Source organism: Camelus bactrianus, chromosome 8, assembly GCF_048773025.1.
Source record: "Camelus bactrianus isolate YW-2024 breed Bactrian camel chromosome 8, ASM4877302v1, whole genome shotgun sequence".
Classification (NCBI taxonomy): Eukaryota; Metazoa; Chordata; class Mammalia; order Artiodactyla; family Camelidae; genus Camelus; species Camelus bactrianus.
The window spans coordinates 28840942-28856497 of NC_133546.1; the positions used below are offsets into that span (position 1 = coordinate 28840942).

General features: G+C 40.8%; 1 protein-coding gene across 10 annotated transcripts in view; it reads left to right on the plus strand.

Moving 5' to 3' along the window:
• The window catches only part of EPB41L2 (erythrocyte membrane protein band 4.1 like 2), a 196091-nt gene that overhangs the window by 164978 nt on the left and 15557 nt on the right, over positions 1-15556 (plus strand). For 4 of the 10 annotated variants that reach the window (XM_074368369.1, XM_074368370.1, XM_074368371.1 and 1 more), the window contains 7 exons: positions 334-504; positions 2519-2572; positions 2777-3343; positions 5040-5162; positions 6967-7065; positions 8880-8960; positions 14336-14441. In XM_074368369.1, the coding sequence (XP_074224470.1) occupies positions 334-504; positions 2519-2572; positions 2777-3343; positions 5040-5162; positions 6967-7065; positions 8880-8960; positions 14336-14440 (1200 nt within the window). In that variant the 3' untranslated portion in view covers position 14441. The remainder of the gene's footprint in view (positions 1-333; positions 505-2518; positions 2573-2776; positions 3344-5039; positions 5163-6966; positions 7066-8879; positions 8961-14335; positions 14442-15556) is intronic. The other 6 variants (XM_074368373.1, XM_074368375.1, XM_074368376.1 and 3 more) reach the window with 3 other exon arrangements.

The window sequence follows — 15556 nt, forward strand, 5'->3', positions numbered from 1 at the left end:
AAGGGCCCGTGCCAAGGAGCCTTGGGAGTGTGCGAGATGGTGTCTGGCGGGTGGGCGGGTCGGTCACGCTCAGCTTGCTGTGAAGCTTCAGTGATAAACCAGAGTTCTGGCTGGTTTCTGTAGGCTGGAGCATCAGAGTCAGGCAGGGGGGAAAGCTGGCATGCAGGCAAACGGCCACAGACAGCTGCTGCAGAACCTTTTCAAATCCTCGCCTTTCCTTCAATTTATGCTATTCTGTGATTCTTGCGTAACCTTTCCTTTCTTTCAGCAGGTCACTGCTGTCGGTCCTGACTTACTGTTAATTCTTTGCTCTTCCTTTTCTGACCTCTCCAGAGCCTAGAAGAGGAGATAACATCCATTTTGTTTAGTGAAAAGGGCTTTTCTGATAGCATGAAAGCCTCCTTCACCTCAGCCACCACTTGGACAGCAGAGGGCACTGTTGTGAACCATAATGCACCTTATGAAAAGCTTTCTTCCTCGCCCTCCTCCTCACAGTTGCCTGAGGTGCATTTTACTTTGTTTCCCCTGTTTTTAAAAGCCACATATAAGAGTGATTTTTATTTTTTGAATGTTAAGGAACCCTTTTCTCCAGTGCTTTCATTAGTGTAATTAACTCGTCCTGGGAGAAACATTCAAGAAATAATGACCGAATTTGAACTTGAGGAAAAGATACTGATTGGGTGTTTCTCCTGCTTCCTCTCCCTCCACCCCACCCCGATCTGCCTAAATTCAGAGAATCATTTGAACCAGTAAGACTCAGAATCTGAGTTGTTTTGTGGAGGGAAACCTTCAACCAAGTAGAAGCCAAGTATTTTTGCAAAACAATTTTCAAAGCCTAAATGTCTTCTGATGGCTTATTATTTTAAAAATTCTGCCTATGCGAAAAAATTTGAAGTGCCTGCCATACTTAATGAAAGAATTATTTTCAGTTTTGCAATGACCCCAAGGGGATTCCCTGAACTTGGGCAGAACCCATCCAGCCATTTGAGGTTAAGTAATAAAAATTATTCAGTGACCTGTAATAATAATGACATACCTGCTTTAGAAGTGTTCTGATCGCTGGATATCTTTCTTTATAAAGAAGTTTTTTAAGGAGTTACAGTTAAATGTTGCCTACTTACCAAAATAGATTTAGAATTTTCCAGTTTAACATCTGAAACCTCTGGGTTTTCAGTAAAACTGGAAAGATGGCTCTCTTGTCCTGTCAGTAACATGATTTACACGTTATTAACTTTGAGCAGTGAAAACATGCCCATAGCATGCATTTAGGAATAACAGCACAGAGCAAAGAGAGTGTGTGATGGGTGCTACCGAGACACATGCCCTTTGACCTTTGGCTTATGGTCTCCAGGTTGTTGGAGCAGATAGACATGAGATCATGTTATTTATTACTGGAAACAGCTCCAATCCAGTTAGTGTCTGGGCAGCTTCACAAGGTCTGTTTCTGCCCAGAGGGTTCAGAGTGCAGTTTTCTTCCTTCAGCATCAAGGTACCTTCTTGAATAAGTAGAGCTGCTGTCTCCAGCTGAATTTTTTTGTTAGAGCACAAGGCATTAGTGCTACCTGAATGTCAGAAAGTTGGCTAGGCTTTCTTTGTATCGATGTAAATTGGCCTTTCAAAAAAAAAATACGTTTAAGGAAAAATTTAATCTTAAAGACAGACTCCTTTGTAAGAAGGTTCCTACCTTGATTATCAGCACCATAGTATAGTAAGTTCTATTACTAATGTCTTTGGTCTACAGGTATTTATTGAACATGTAGATACTGTACTTACGTAGCTAGAGTACATTTACTCTCTGAAAGTAGATGTCTGCAGAGGGCAGCAGTGAGCATCTCAAATAATAAATTTGGTTCATTTCAATTTTCAAATGGAGGAGCTAAATTCCTGGAGAGAAACTGTGAGAGAACACTTGGAGCCTCACTGACGTCCACTTGAATGTTATGATACCCCTTTGCTAATCTGTATAACACTGTTTGGGGTGTTAATAATTATTTCTGAAATGACATTTTAATGTTAATGATCTGAGACCAACTATAATTTTGCCAATTAAAGCTGATTTTAAATGAACCAGCAAAAAAATAAAGGTGTCACCTTATTAATGCCATATCCATTTAGGAATTAGGGTTTCAGACCAGGCTTTTTTTTAAAGAGTCTGATAAAAACCAAAACTGTTTGTTGAATAGATTCTCAAAGTCTTAAAATTTAAACTTTAAAATAATGAGTAAGCTTTGGTATAATTCCATTTTTTCCCTCACCTTTTCAACAAGAAGGAGCTTATAGGTATAAGTATCATAAAAGCATTTTATTTCTCTGGGAGGATGCTGGCTATTTTTGTGTTTTTGTTCCTTTCCTAAGCTTCTTGTGTTTGTCTGGATTGTCTCCCATGTGACCTTGAGCAAAGGTTTTTGTAGCTGTTGATCCTTGCTGTTCTGTCTTTGCAGTGTCAGATGTTTGTTTTGGTGGGTGTTGAGATAAAACTTTATTGATTTTGTGTCCTCGGTTGCTTTTTGTTTCGCAGAAACGCGCTCCCGAGTCCGAAGGGCCTTGCGCCGGAGCCAGTGATGCTGTTAAGGTTCTCCCCTCTTCCACGTTAACACCATTGCCCGCCGTCTCCCACCTGCCCTCACGTTCCCCCGCTTCCCTTTCAGTCAGCCATCACAATCATCTTTGCTTTTGTCCATGACATGAACCCACCATCAGTTAATTTTGGTTTCCGTCGCTTTTGTTTATTCATCTATTTCTGTTTCCCCCTCATCCATGTTTTTTCTCTGTGCAGAGTTCACATGAGACTCTGAATGTAGTGGAGGAGAAGAAGCAGGCAGAGGTTGGGAAAGACGAAAGAGTAATCACGGAAGAACTGAACGGTAAAGAGCGATCACCTGGGCGTGGTCCTGGGGAGATGCGGCAGGTGGAGCCTCTGACGCAGAAAGACTCCACCTCCCTGTCTTCTGAGAGCAGCAGCAGCAGTGAGAGCGAGGAGGAAGACGTGGGGGAGTACCGGCCCCACCACCGTGTGACTGAGGGCACCATCAGGGAAGAGCAGGAGGAGGAGGAAGAAGAGGTGGAGGAGGAGGAGCCCGGCCCAGCAGCCAAGGTAGTAGAGAGGGAGGACCCGGGGCCAGAAGCCAGCCCGGTCACCCAAGCAGGGGCCAGTGTCAGCGCAGTAGAAACAGTGATCCAGGAAAATGTAGTTGCCCCCCAAATGCCCGCCGAGAAGAGCGTAAACGAAGGCGTTGTTAAGCAAGACGTGCGCGAAGAACCCGAGGACGAGCCACAGAAAGTTAACGGAGAGGTGTCTCATGTTGACATTGATGTTTTGCCACAAATTATTTGTTGTTCAGAGGTAAATTGGAGACCCAGGCGGGAGCCTAACTCTCGAGCTGTTTCTCAGGTGGAAAACACCTGCCTCTCTCCTTCTCCTGTCCTCCCGGTTCTCCTTCAGCTGTTCGGACAAGATTCTGATTTTTCTCTCTCACGGGAGGAAGCGGGAAAGCCTGGCTTTTTGCAGATTTTCTGCCCACTTGGGTCACGGTTTCTGGCGGCTTTACTGCAACTGGATCACCTGATACAGTAAACTTTGCTACTGCGGCCACATCATTTTTTCCCCTTCTCATTTCCCATTGAAATTTTTCTTTGCATGTTTTTGGATGTTTTCAATGCTTTGTCTTTAGTTGCACTGCTTCTCCACACTAAACACCTTTTTGTTAATTAGAAAATTGTATGTGTGCTGTTGAAAAATGGTCAGTGTGAGTGTGTGTGTGTTGCTGGTGTCACGACTGGGTTTGAGTTTCTGGCTCTTTCTCTTCAGTTTAAGATGTTCAGAAATGGCAGCAGGCGCCGATTACCGTGGTGCTCCGAATTCAGTATCTAGCAGTGATGAAAACATGATGTCTTGAATATCACTGTGGTTTTGGGTTTTAGATTCAGGCTCTCTTTCCTTCCAGGCAGCGAGAGGCTAATAGGAGGGTATCCTTCTCTCATTCTGTCCTCTCGTCAGTTCTGGGTTATTTGCAAGTTGACGGTACGTTTTGTGGATTGTCTCCACTGGATATCAGTCTTTTCCCTTTTCTCTTCAAGAAAGAAATTTCCACATTCCTTTTAGATTAAGTTGTGGTCTCACTAGGTTCAGTGTCTCTAAAAATATGCTGAGGGAGGGTTCACTTCCATGTGAATATTCCTTGATTCTAAAATGCTGACGGTGGAGGGATTATCCACATTTGCTCTCTTTGATGGGGTGGGAAAATCTTAAAATGACTTTGTCTTGAAATAATTAATTGGGAATTTTCTCTCAAAGCACTGTAGTATTTTGATAATAATACCGTCTGGTGGTGTGTTAAACATATATGCTCAGCAGACTGCAATATTAACGGGCTGTGAACTTCTCTAATGTTTTAAGTTGTTCAAAGCATCAGTGCAACAGTGTTGGAGTAATTCCGGATATAACCTTTATAACTTACGGAATACAGAAGAAATACTACAAGTTTTAGACAAGATAATTGGAAACAATCATACTCGAAGATACTCTTTCTGAAAATGGGATCTCCTTGTCAGTAGGGCAGAAAAGCTTTTTGGGGAAAAGAGCAAATCTTAGCCTACCTCTCTGGTGTGCCAGTTCAAGGCAACGAGCCTTCACACAAACCATGTGCTGCTTTAAACTGTAGTGAAAGTCAACATAGTTCACTGTTTTGATTTCTTTTCAATTTTATCATGACTTGCTTAAAGCTTAAGTTTCTATATCACTGTATGCCAGGCTCGACACGTAAGTAATTTGAGACCATCGTAATTTGAAGCGAACCATGATGTAGGGAGCCGTTAGGCTGGCTTATTCTTCATATACATATATATACACACGTATATGTGATATTTGAAGGAGTGTTTTCCTTTTGTGTCTTTTATTTTAAATCATTTACTTTTACTCTTTTCTTTTGTGCATGAGTGTGTGTTTGGGTATATTTCTTAACAGTTATTTTTGAAGGCTCCGTTAAGCACTTTTATGTTATTACCTCTAGAATTTATGTTTCCCTTCCTTTTCACCTCAGCCACCAGTGGTAAAAACAGAGATGGTAACAATTTCTGATGCCTCACAAAGGACAGAAATCTCCACCAAGGAAGTCCCTATTGTCCAAACAGAGACCAAAACCATCACATATGAGTCTCCACAGGTACAAAAGCTCTAGACTTGGACTGTTTGAGTTCATTTTTACTTAATCTGTTTCTGTGTTCATTCCCTCTTCTAGCTTGCGTTTCTGACTTCGATGTAGCTTTTTGTATCTCCATTTTATAACTGTACTTCAGCAACATAACTTGCTATGTTACTTCTTAGATCGAGACAGAGAGCTGCAGTCAAATCGGTGACCCTGTCATTATAGGGGGAAGCGTACACGTGATGTTTTTAGGATAGGCAGTACCAGTCTTGTTGTTCTTATTGTAAGATGGCTTGATGTATCCAGGAATGTTTACGTACACTTGGAAAACAGATCGTCTTACAAAGTCTATTGGATCTGATCTAATTTGTGGATTTGTAGAGTTTAGGCTTTTGTTCCCCCCTCTAACTCCATGAAGACAGTGTAATCAGCTCGCTTTCAAGCATGCACACCCACAAGCACACACACCCGTGCTTCTCCTTCACGTGGGCTTATTTTCTGAAAATATGTGTCGTCATCCTTAGGTAAATATGATTCTATGCGTCTGAATAATAATCAGATTTGTGTGTTCGATTTAGGTATTCAGACATTGATTCTGTAAAGATTTGAAATAAGCATTAAGATGTTTAACCTTAAGGGTAACAAAAAAGGGGAAAGTAGCCATCATTTCAAAATGGAACCATTTAGAAATTTGGACAACTATTTTTCTTGACTGAGAAATTTAATGTTCTAGTCAGATTGTACCATGGTTGGGGAGTAGACTATTGCCCTCTCAGAATATTTTTTGGAGGTTTAATGTGGCTTGGGCAAAATGTTCCTCAAAATTATTTTAGATATAATATCTGTAAATGTGCATAGATGTCATGTAAGCACAAATGGGTTTCTTAGGAATGAGAGTGGTGGGGGAGTGTGACCTCATGGGTTTTTATTGTGGTAAGTGCCCTTGTAAAGAAATACAGGTGTGTGACCCAAGTTCAAGAGATTTCCTCTTAGGGCCAGAGGAGCTCTGGACCTTCCAGTTATTTGCTTGTGTCAGTGTCAGGAAGCAGGAGACAAACATGTTTGGTGATCTTAAACTATTAGGCTGTTAATGTGCTTCATTGTTTCCCCTGGTACACTCTAGAACTTTCTGCCTTTTCTAGTATCAAACAAACAAGTTAAAACCCATTTAGACATATGCATGGAATTTATATATGCTGTATACATATATGTGTGTATAGAGAGCACGCATGTGGGCTCATATATGTGCATGTATTGAAATAGACGTAGCCGTATACAAGCGCAAATGGTTACAGGGACAGTGTCATTTAAAATAAGATCTAGACATAAGCAAATAACCTAATCACTCAAGCTTAGTCTATCCTAGTCAGGTTCTGTTGCTTAGTAATCTGAGAAAAACGTTTATTTTTACCCACCTGTGCTTAAAAAACAATAACAAACTCAGCACTCTGGTTACTGTGGAAATTTCTCTGCCTGATTCTCTAGTTTCTTCTTCCAGCTTCTGCAGACGGCCCCCAGTCGAATTCTGTCCTGACTCCCCTGTAGATGTCAGCCCCACCTTCTACTTCCATTCTCCCTTTTTTCTCTCTCCACCCAGGGCTTGCTTCTCCATGTGCATTTAACCCTTGTCTTTACTCTGTTTAAATGCCAGCCAATCTCCTGGTCAGTAAATCACCACTACAAACGTGCAGAGGATAGGCAGCTATCATCTTCTGCCAACTGCGTAGATCTTAAAAAATGCCTTTTCGATGGGGAGGGGTCTTCTCTGTCAACATAACGGAAGTTAAGCATTACTTTGTATTTTCCCTCCAACTCTCCGAAGATTGATGGTGGGGCTGGTGGTGACTCGGGCACGTTGCTGACCGCACAAACCATCACATCTGAGTCTGTGTCGACAACGACAACCACGCACATCACCAAGGTAAAGCCATCCAGGGGAATGTACATCGCCAACAGGATCTTTTATGAATTGTTTCTTTGTTCCTGTACACACTTCAAAGTAAAACGCACAGTGCCAGTGGAATAAAAATGCCTCCATTTAAAGTATCCAAGAAATTGTGCTCCACTGACATTTGTATTCGAACCAAATTGCAAATCTGTAAAGTACAAGGGGGTAAAAAAATGTTCTGAATAGCTCTACCTGAGACAGCTACAGGAGCAGAAAGAACATAATAGGAGTAGAAGTGTAGGTTTGGTAAGTACACGTCAGCCCTCTTGACAAGCAAGCGAGTAAAGACCACTATTCAAAAAGTTCACCAGGGGCAGGGGCTATAGCTCAGTGGTAGAGTGCGTGCTTAGCATGCACAATGTCCTGGGTTCAGCCCCCAGTGGCTCCACTTAAAAAATAAATAGATGAATAAACCTAATTACACCCCCGTCTCCCCAAATGAACAAAAAGTTCAAGTTGTCCAAATCATGTAAATTTCCCCCATTGATTTAAGATACTAGAGCATGGATTGGGGGCATTTTTCCAGTTCATTCTCCAGATGTTTAACACCAGATGACCACTGATTCCCCGTGTGGTCTCTGCACTGGCAGCAGCAGACTCACCTGGGGTCTTGTTAGAAGTGTGAATGCTGTGGTCCCCACTCCAGATCTTCTGACCCCCTGGGAGTGGTTGAGAAGCCCTCCAGGTGATTCTGATGTGTGCTGCGGTCATCGCATTTCTGACCCAGCATTATTTTCCAGTAGTTCCTTTTGCTTCTACTTCTCGTAGTCGATTAGTGCTTGAAGGTCTCAAGTGTATCCCTGGTGCCCTGCTCACCCCGTATTTTAATGGAAAGCTTTGGAAATTAAAAAATGTCCCATAAGTGCAAGATGGTATTGATGTTCATTTTAAAGCATATCCAGTTATTAAGACCTACTGATCAACCTTGTTTCTTACAATAAAGTGCAGTCACTTGTGACTGTGTGTAAACTTCTCAGAGCTGTAGAGGTTGGAAGTGTGTTTTCTCAGGGCTGTGTGGTATTTGCTCATCGTTCAGAATATCCCAGCTGTATGACCTCTTCAGCCCCTATCATGCCCCAGGCTCTGTCACCTTGCTGCAAGCCAGCAACTCTGTGCAGCAGTTCACCCAGGAGCTCCTTCCCTCAGGGCCTTTGTTTAGCCACGTTCCATGTCACCCACACGGCTACGTGCAGAATCAAATCAGACACTGAATGAGGATCTTGGTATCGCCCTCACCCATCTCTCAGATCTTAAACCAAATCCAGATCTTCTTTTTTTATTATTGCACTACACCAGATGAACAATCACCAAATGGATTTGTATGATGCCAGTCGAGCTGTCAGAACTATATAACATCAAGCAGTTTCCCAAACCTGAACCACATGCCTAAATTATTAGAATTCCTTGTAAACTCTACATAAAACCAACAATTATTTTTTCTTTTTAAAAATTGGCCAATTGGGAGTGGAGAAACTCGGGAAATTGTGATGGAATGTCCCAGTGGAATTCTTTGGATTAAATGGCATCTGTCCCAGCTTAATCTCACCTGAATCTTGATAAATTAGTTTTTAAGGTTGCTTTTGGTTGAGGAGAACTGATGGATGATGCTACAACTTAAACCACGGGATTCTATACTGAGCTTAAAAATCGTTTCTTGAACATCAGTCTTCCCCTGCATTGCCTAACGATGATCAGAGGGCCTAGTTGTGCTCCATCTGTTTTCTCTGATTATGTGTAAAAGTGTTTTAGTAATTGCTGTCCCCCCTCTTTTTCTTTATGACCTTTAGACTGTAAAAGGTGGAATATCTGAAACAAGAATTGAGAAACGCATCGTGATCACGGGAGATGCAGATATTGATCATGACCAGGTAAAGACCTGAGGATCTGGTTCTGAAATTGACTATGTTCAGTTTCTAAATTTTGCGCCTATCATCGTATCACATCCTGTGTCAAAGCCCTTACCCTAGTACCTCCTGGACGAGCCCACCTCCTAAGCTTGGCACAAAGGCACTTCACAGCCTAGACACAGCTTGTCCTTTCATCCTTCCTAGCAATGAATTAGTGTAAAACATGGGTTGCTTTTCTTTTCCCACTGGCTTTATGTGCATCTTTGGGTCAGAATAAGGGGATTTTGGGCAACCATCAGGCATTCATGTGGGCTTGGTTTAAAGGCAAGTCATCAGTTATTAACAGAAGAATGGCATTAAGGTTCCCTCTGGATATATGCCCAGGAATGGGATTGCTAAATTGTATGGTAAGTCTGTTTTCAGTCTTTTGAGGAATCTCTATACTGTTTTCCATTATGGCTGCTCCAAACTACATTCCCACCAGCAGTGTAGAAGGGTTTCCTTTTCTCCACACCCTCTCCAGCATTTATCATTTGTGGGCTTTTTAATGATGGCCATTCTGACTGGCATGAGTTGATACCTCATTGTAGATTTGATTTGCATTTCTCTGATAATTAGCGATATTGAACATTTTTTCATGTGCCTATTGGCCATTTGTATGTCTTCATTGGAGAATTGCTTGTTTAGGTCTTCTGCTTATTTTTGGATTGGGTTGTCTGTTTTTTTTCTTATTAAGTTGTATGAGCTGTTTATATATTCTGGAAATTAAGCTTTTGTCAGACTCATCTTTTGCAAATATTTTCTCCTGTTCCATAGGTTGTCTTTCTGTTTTGCTTATGATTTCCTTTGCTGTGCAAAAGCTTGTAAGTTTAGTCAGATCCCATTTATTTTTGCTTTTATTCCTATTGCTTGCCCTAGGAGAACATTGCTAAGATTTATATCAAAATATTTTGCTGATGTTTTCTTCTAGGAGGTTTATAGTGTCTTGTCTTATGTTTAAATCTTTAAGCCATTTTGAGTTTATTTTTGTGTATGGGGTGAGGGAGTGTTCTAACTTCATTGATAACACATATGTGGAATCTAAAAAAAGAGACAGGAACTTATTTACAAAACAGAAACAGACTCACATAGAAAACAAACTTATGGTTACCAGAGGGAGAAGGGGATGGGAAGGAATAATTTGGGAATTCAAGATTTGCAGATACTAACTAACATGTATAAAATAGGTAAACAACAAGTTCATACTATATAGCACAGGGAACTATATTCAATATCTTATAGTAACATATGGTGAAAAAGAATATGAAAACGAATATATGCGTGTTCATGTATGACTAAAGCATTATGCTGCACACCAGAAATTGAGACAACATTGTAAACTGACTATACTTCAGTAAAAATATATGTATACCAAAAAAAAAAAAAAGGATGGCAGTTTAATGACACTGGCTTCCAAAAAAAATAAGAACAGCCACTAAGTTTTGACTTATGCCTGCTTTTAGGAACTTATCAAGTATTTTTTATAGCATTATAAAAGTAGGCTATTTAACTCTAGGTGTTTTCCCCTAATTATTACTATTACTGAGAAGTAGGAGAAGGTAATCTAAGGTCTCTTAAAAAGTGAAATTTTACATGTATTCAGAAAAGATTTTTTTACAGAATTGTGCTTCCATTCTAATGTTAAGCAGAGTAGGATACAAGCCTTTAAAAAGCAGGTGATGAATGGAACCACTGGAGGCTTTGAGAGTAGCTTTAATTTTAGACTGCAGTCTCAAGTGATGAGAATTTTTTTGTTATTTTCTGAGTGATTTTCACTCATTTTAAAGGAGACCAAGCTGTTTTCCTTTTACAATAATTTGAAGAAAAGGAAAGTAAGTGTTCACTTGGCCATCTCAGCTGGGGAGTAGGAACCAATGATAGTTATCCAGCTTTGAACACAATATTGAACTCAGGAAAGAGAATTTTAAAGAACAAACTTTCTCATTTAAGAAAGGCTCATTATTATGTAACCAAAGAGGAACAGAGTTTTTTCCTATGCCTAAAAAGAAAATTACTCTTGTTTTTTAAAACTCCTGTAAACCTAATTTTACTTACGTATTTCATAGTGTCGTTTTTAAAATTCCTTGAGAGTCATTAGAGATTAAAGAGTTGCCCTGACTTAGTAGGGGAGATCCCTAGTAGATGACTAGTACCCGTGCCTGTTCACCACTAGAAAACGAATTACCTGTGTGGAAACCAAGCCTCTAATTTTCCATAAGGTGGGTTTATTCTGCGCTTCACTGGGACAGTTTTGAGCTCCTCTGACCTCAAGTTGGAACAAACCTTATTGTTACCCTTTTTCCCTCAGGGACCCTCACTCAGCTGCATTTACTGAACTCCTGCAGTGTGCTGGGCAGAAGCCCACGTGCTGTGGCATCATGATGGAAAGTGACAGCCAGGATCTTCTCCCAGGCTCTGTTTCTTCTGCCCTCTCTTTCCACTGAACTAAGCCTTTTCAGACATTCAAATACTGCTTGTTCCCCTTAAGGGATTACTCTCAGATTTCACTTTATGTGTATTCTTTTGTCCCTTTTTACCTGAAAACTCAAATTTAGATAATACTGCTTCTAAGCAGTAAATACTAGAAACACAGTCTGAAATGTAAGTTCCAGAATAACACATATTCCTAACTCTTCCTACATTAGAAAAAAATCATGATGATGCCTCAGCTTTAGCTGTTGCTGTGAGGACACACATCTTGTTTGTGTGATGTCATATTTCAGCCCATTTTAAAACAGAGGTCAGGCTGGGAGGGGTAAATTAGGAGCTTGGGATTAACAGATACACACTACTGTATATAAAATAGATGAACAACAAGGATCTACTGTACAGCACAGGAAACTATATTCAGTATCTTGTAACAGCCTAAAATTAAAAAGAATCTGAAAGAGAATACATATGTACATATAACTGAATCACATTGTTGTACACCTGAATCTAACACAACATTGGAAGTCAAATATACTTCATTAAAAAAAAAAATAACTGAGGTCAGCTATCCAAATGAAGAGAAGAGATATTTACCTTTTTCATAACTTTTTCATGTTTAAGATGGCATCAACTTTTTTGAGTAAATGGAATTGTAGCTTCTGGTATGCTTGTCACCAGAAGCTCGTGATGAGCTTGCCTTCCCCTTAAAGCCTGTAAATGAGATGATGGAACTGGTTAAAAGTAAAGAAATCACTTCCCTGCCCAAAACTGATGTTAGTCCTGCAGTGACTTTGATGTCATTGACACCTTTGTCAATTCCTTGCCTACATCAAAAGAATTCTAATAGTGGAAGGAAACCCTTCATCTAAGCACAGTAGGAAAAAGGACTGTCTGTCGTGTTGGCAAATGAAAGAGGCATGCTTCTGCACAGGCTGCTTTGCAGGCCCTTCAGCCGGTGCTGGTCGTGGCTCTCAGCTCCATGCCAGGGAAGGGTAAACAACATGGCAGAGTGCATTTCTTTCTAATAAAACGAGTTCTTAATTTGGGAACGTGATGTGGTAGTTTTCTCACAATCTATTGTTGCCAAAATAAATGAACATTTAAAAAAATTATATGTTCTGATGTTATGGAAGGAAAGGAACTAAGGGCAAACTGATTTCAGATGTGTTTGAAGATAACAGCAGTTTTGGGTTTTCCTTATTTGTCTGCTAATTAAAAGCACGTTTCCCACGTGCTCCCTTCCCTTGGGCATCATGTATGTTTCCTCTTTAACAAACACACTGATTTAATGTAGACAGATCTTTGTAATGACTGTACATTCAAAGTATCTGAGACGTTGTCTGTAGCCACACTGGCTCCCATCAGAGCTGTCCTTTCTCAAATTGGATTCCACAAACCAGCATACAGTAGACAGTTTTGATTGTTCCAGTCTCCCTCTTCTCTCTGAACACACCCTTGGACTTAGACTCCCTCTGCTGTACGTGGCCTCCCTTCCCATAAGCATTGTGCCAACACACGGGAGCACTTTCCGCCCTGCTCTGCGACAAGGTCCCCGCCCTTCTCCCCACTCCACTCCTGCCCTCCAGGCTGCCTGCTCCCCCAGGACAAGCAGTCATGCCGCTGCTTGAATTGAGGCTGGTCCCCAGTCTTGAGTTCTCACTTGTCCTGACACAGGTGAGTGGTCAGGGTTTGTTCCCTAGTGGAAATCTAAGCACCTTCAAGTGTCTTCCAAGCTTCTGTGCAAAAAATTTTTGGTGTAAAAATAATTTTTTGGTAGCTTTCTCTTTCTCTGTGGAATGAGGCTTTGGTTTTTGCTCAGTAACCTTCCAGATGACAGAAACTACACTGCAAACAAGAAACGCAGTTGTCACCTAAAACAAGTGACAGAGCAACAGGAAGAGCACGCTGCTTTTTTGAAATGCATATTTTCCTTGTGAAATGTAGTGCTCCCTGTCCTAGTAGAATTTCTTTTTTGTTTCAGAGTTCTGTCTTAGATTTTGAGTGTTGGTCTGTGCTCTTTTCTTTTACTCTCCCCATCGAGACCTCTTTAAACATCTTTCCCTCTGAAAAATGGGATCTTTCCACTTTGCCATAATTCTCGTATACAGTTTACTTTCTGATAAAACGCAGAGAAACCTTGTCTGCTTTCTTCCAGCTTGATCCAGAGATGAGATGGTGAACCAGCGGCAGGGCAGCCCAGTCCTTCTCCAGGCCTGCAGCCCCCTGGCAGGATGGCCCTGAGAAAGACCCACAAACCTTTGTGCCTCTAGTGTTTTCACCTATAAAATAGGAATCTGTAGTTTGGCATTTAAAGATTAGTCTCTCTCTTTATTTTAGCTTTATGTATGATTTTGTCCAGTTTTAATTATTCTACATCCTAGCAGGCTTAATAGATATTTTTCCTGCAACATTCCTTAAGAAATTACTGAGAACCTAAAAGAGCAAAGATGAGCAGGACCTGGCCCTGCACTGTGGGGTTTGAGGCAGCTGGGGAATTGCAAGTATCACTCAAGTGTGGAGGGAGACACCATGCTTTACATCTTTCCTTCAGTCCATACAGCAGACCTTAACATGATCTTTACAATCTTAGCATTAGTCTCAGGTTACAGGTGAGAATACTAAGGTCAGAGAAGATTTCTTTTTCTCTGTTTCACCGGAAGTGCCAGGCTGGGCGGGATTAAGAGCCAGCGTGTTTCTCCTCCATGCATCATTATTTGGAAATAGACAGAAGTGGGAAATCAGGGGAAATGAAAAGTATTCTCTAAAACGAACAAGGAGCCCATTTCAAATCTTCCTGCTTCCTCAAATAAAGCAATGAAACCATCTTGGCTGGAGGTGAGCTCCCAGGTGATGGGTAGGCTTGTGTGTTTCCATCCCAAGAAAGGAGCCTCTCCTTCCACTCACAGTACTCTTTCCTGACCCTGCAGGCTCTGGCCCAGGCCATCAGAGAAGCCAGGGAGCAGCACCCAGACATGTCGGTTACGAGGGTGGTGGTGCACAAAGAAACCGAGTTGGAGGAGGGAGAAGAATAAGGTAAGAGACTCATCATTGGAGCCTTTCTCCTGACTCTTCTGTGTTCTGGAATCTGCCAAGGGGTGTGAAATGCGCATCTCCATCACGATGCGTTTCTGCGTTTCCTATAGTCCACTTGATCTTTCAGCCTTTATCATCCCCAAGTACCTCTGCTCAAGTGACCTGCCTATAATTAATTATAAACTCTGGACCGTAGGACATCATGTGTTAATAACTGCCACGTATTGAGCTGTTAATAATCAACATTTACATGTTGCTTTACTATTTGCAGAGCACATTCGTGTAAGTTCTCTTAAAGTTCACAATGACCCTTTGAGGAAGGTGCTGCTGCCTTCATTTAGATGAGGGATTTGTGTTGCAGGGGCGTGAAGGAGAGATGAGTTAAATCTTGTAAATGCAGACATTAGGAATTACTTATCAGAAAGAACCATAAAGGAAAAGATTACTCTGACTATATGAAAATTTAAAATTTGAACCAAATTAACAAAAGCAAAAGTAAAGGGTAAGTGAAAAAGTTAATATGCCTGGCAGAGAAATAATTAATATCCTGAATATATTAAGAATTCTTACATGTTATCAAAAAATGTAAACACTTAAGTAGAAAAATGAGCAGAGGATGAAGCAAGTAAACCCGTGTAGAAACTAAGTGAATAATAAACAAAAAAATGTTCAGCTTCACTATTGCTTAAATCAATACAAATGAAAAATTCACTTCTAAATCTGGCTAAGTTTATGTTTTCAGCCAGGACTGGGGAGTCTGTTGGCGGAGTGGGAGGGAACACACTTGTGCTGCTGTATAAATCAGTAGTGGTTCCTGGAGGGCAGTTTGGCAAAAACCCACATTAAACATGCTTACCATTTAAACCACTGTGAGGAATTTATCTTAAATAATCAGAAATGTATACAAAGATTTACTTAAAAGAGTATCACACTTTTATATATGTTCATGAAAAATGTGAAATAATCTAAATGGCCAACAGGAGGAATTGGTTACATATCATGCTGCTTCTGTGTGATGACAAAATGCATCTCACCGTTAAAAGCTGGGTTAAAGAATTCTTAAAAAATGAGTCAATGTTTGTAATTATGTATTAGGGTTTTAAAAGGCAGGTTTT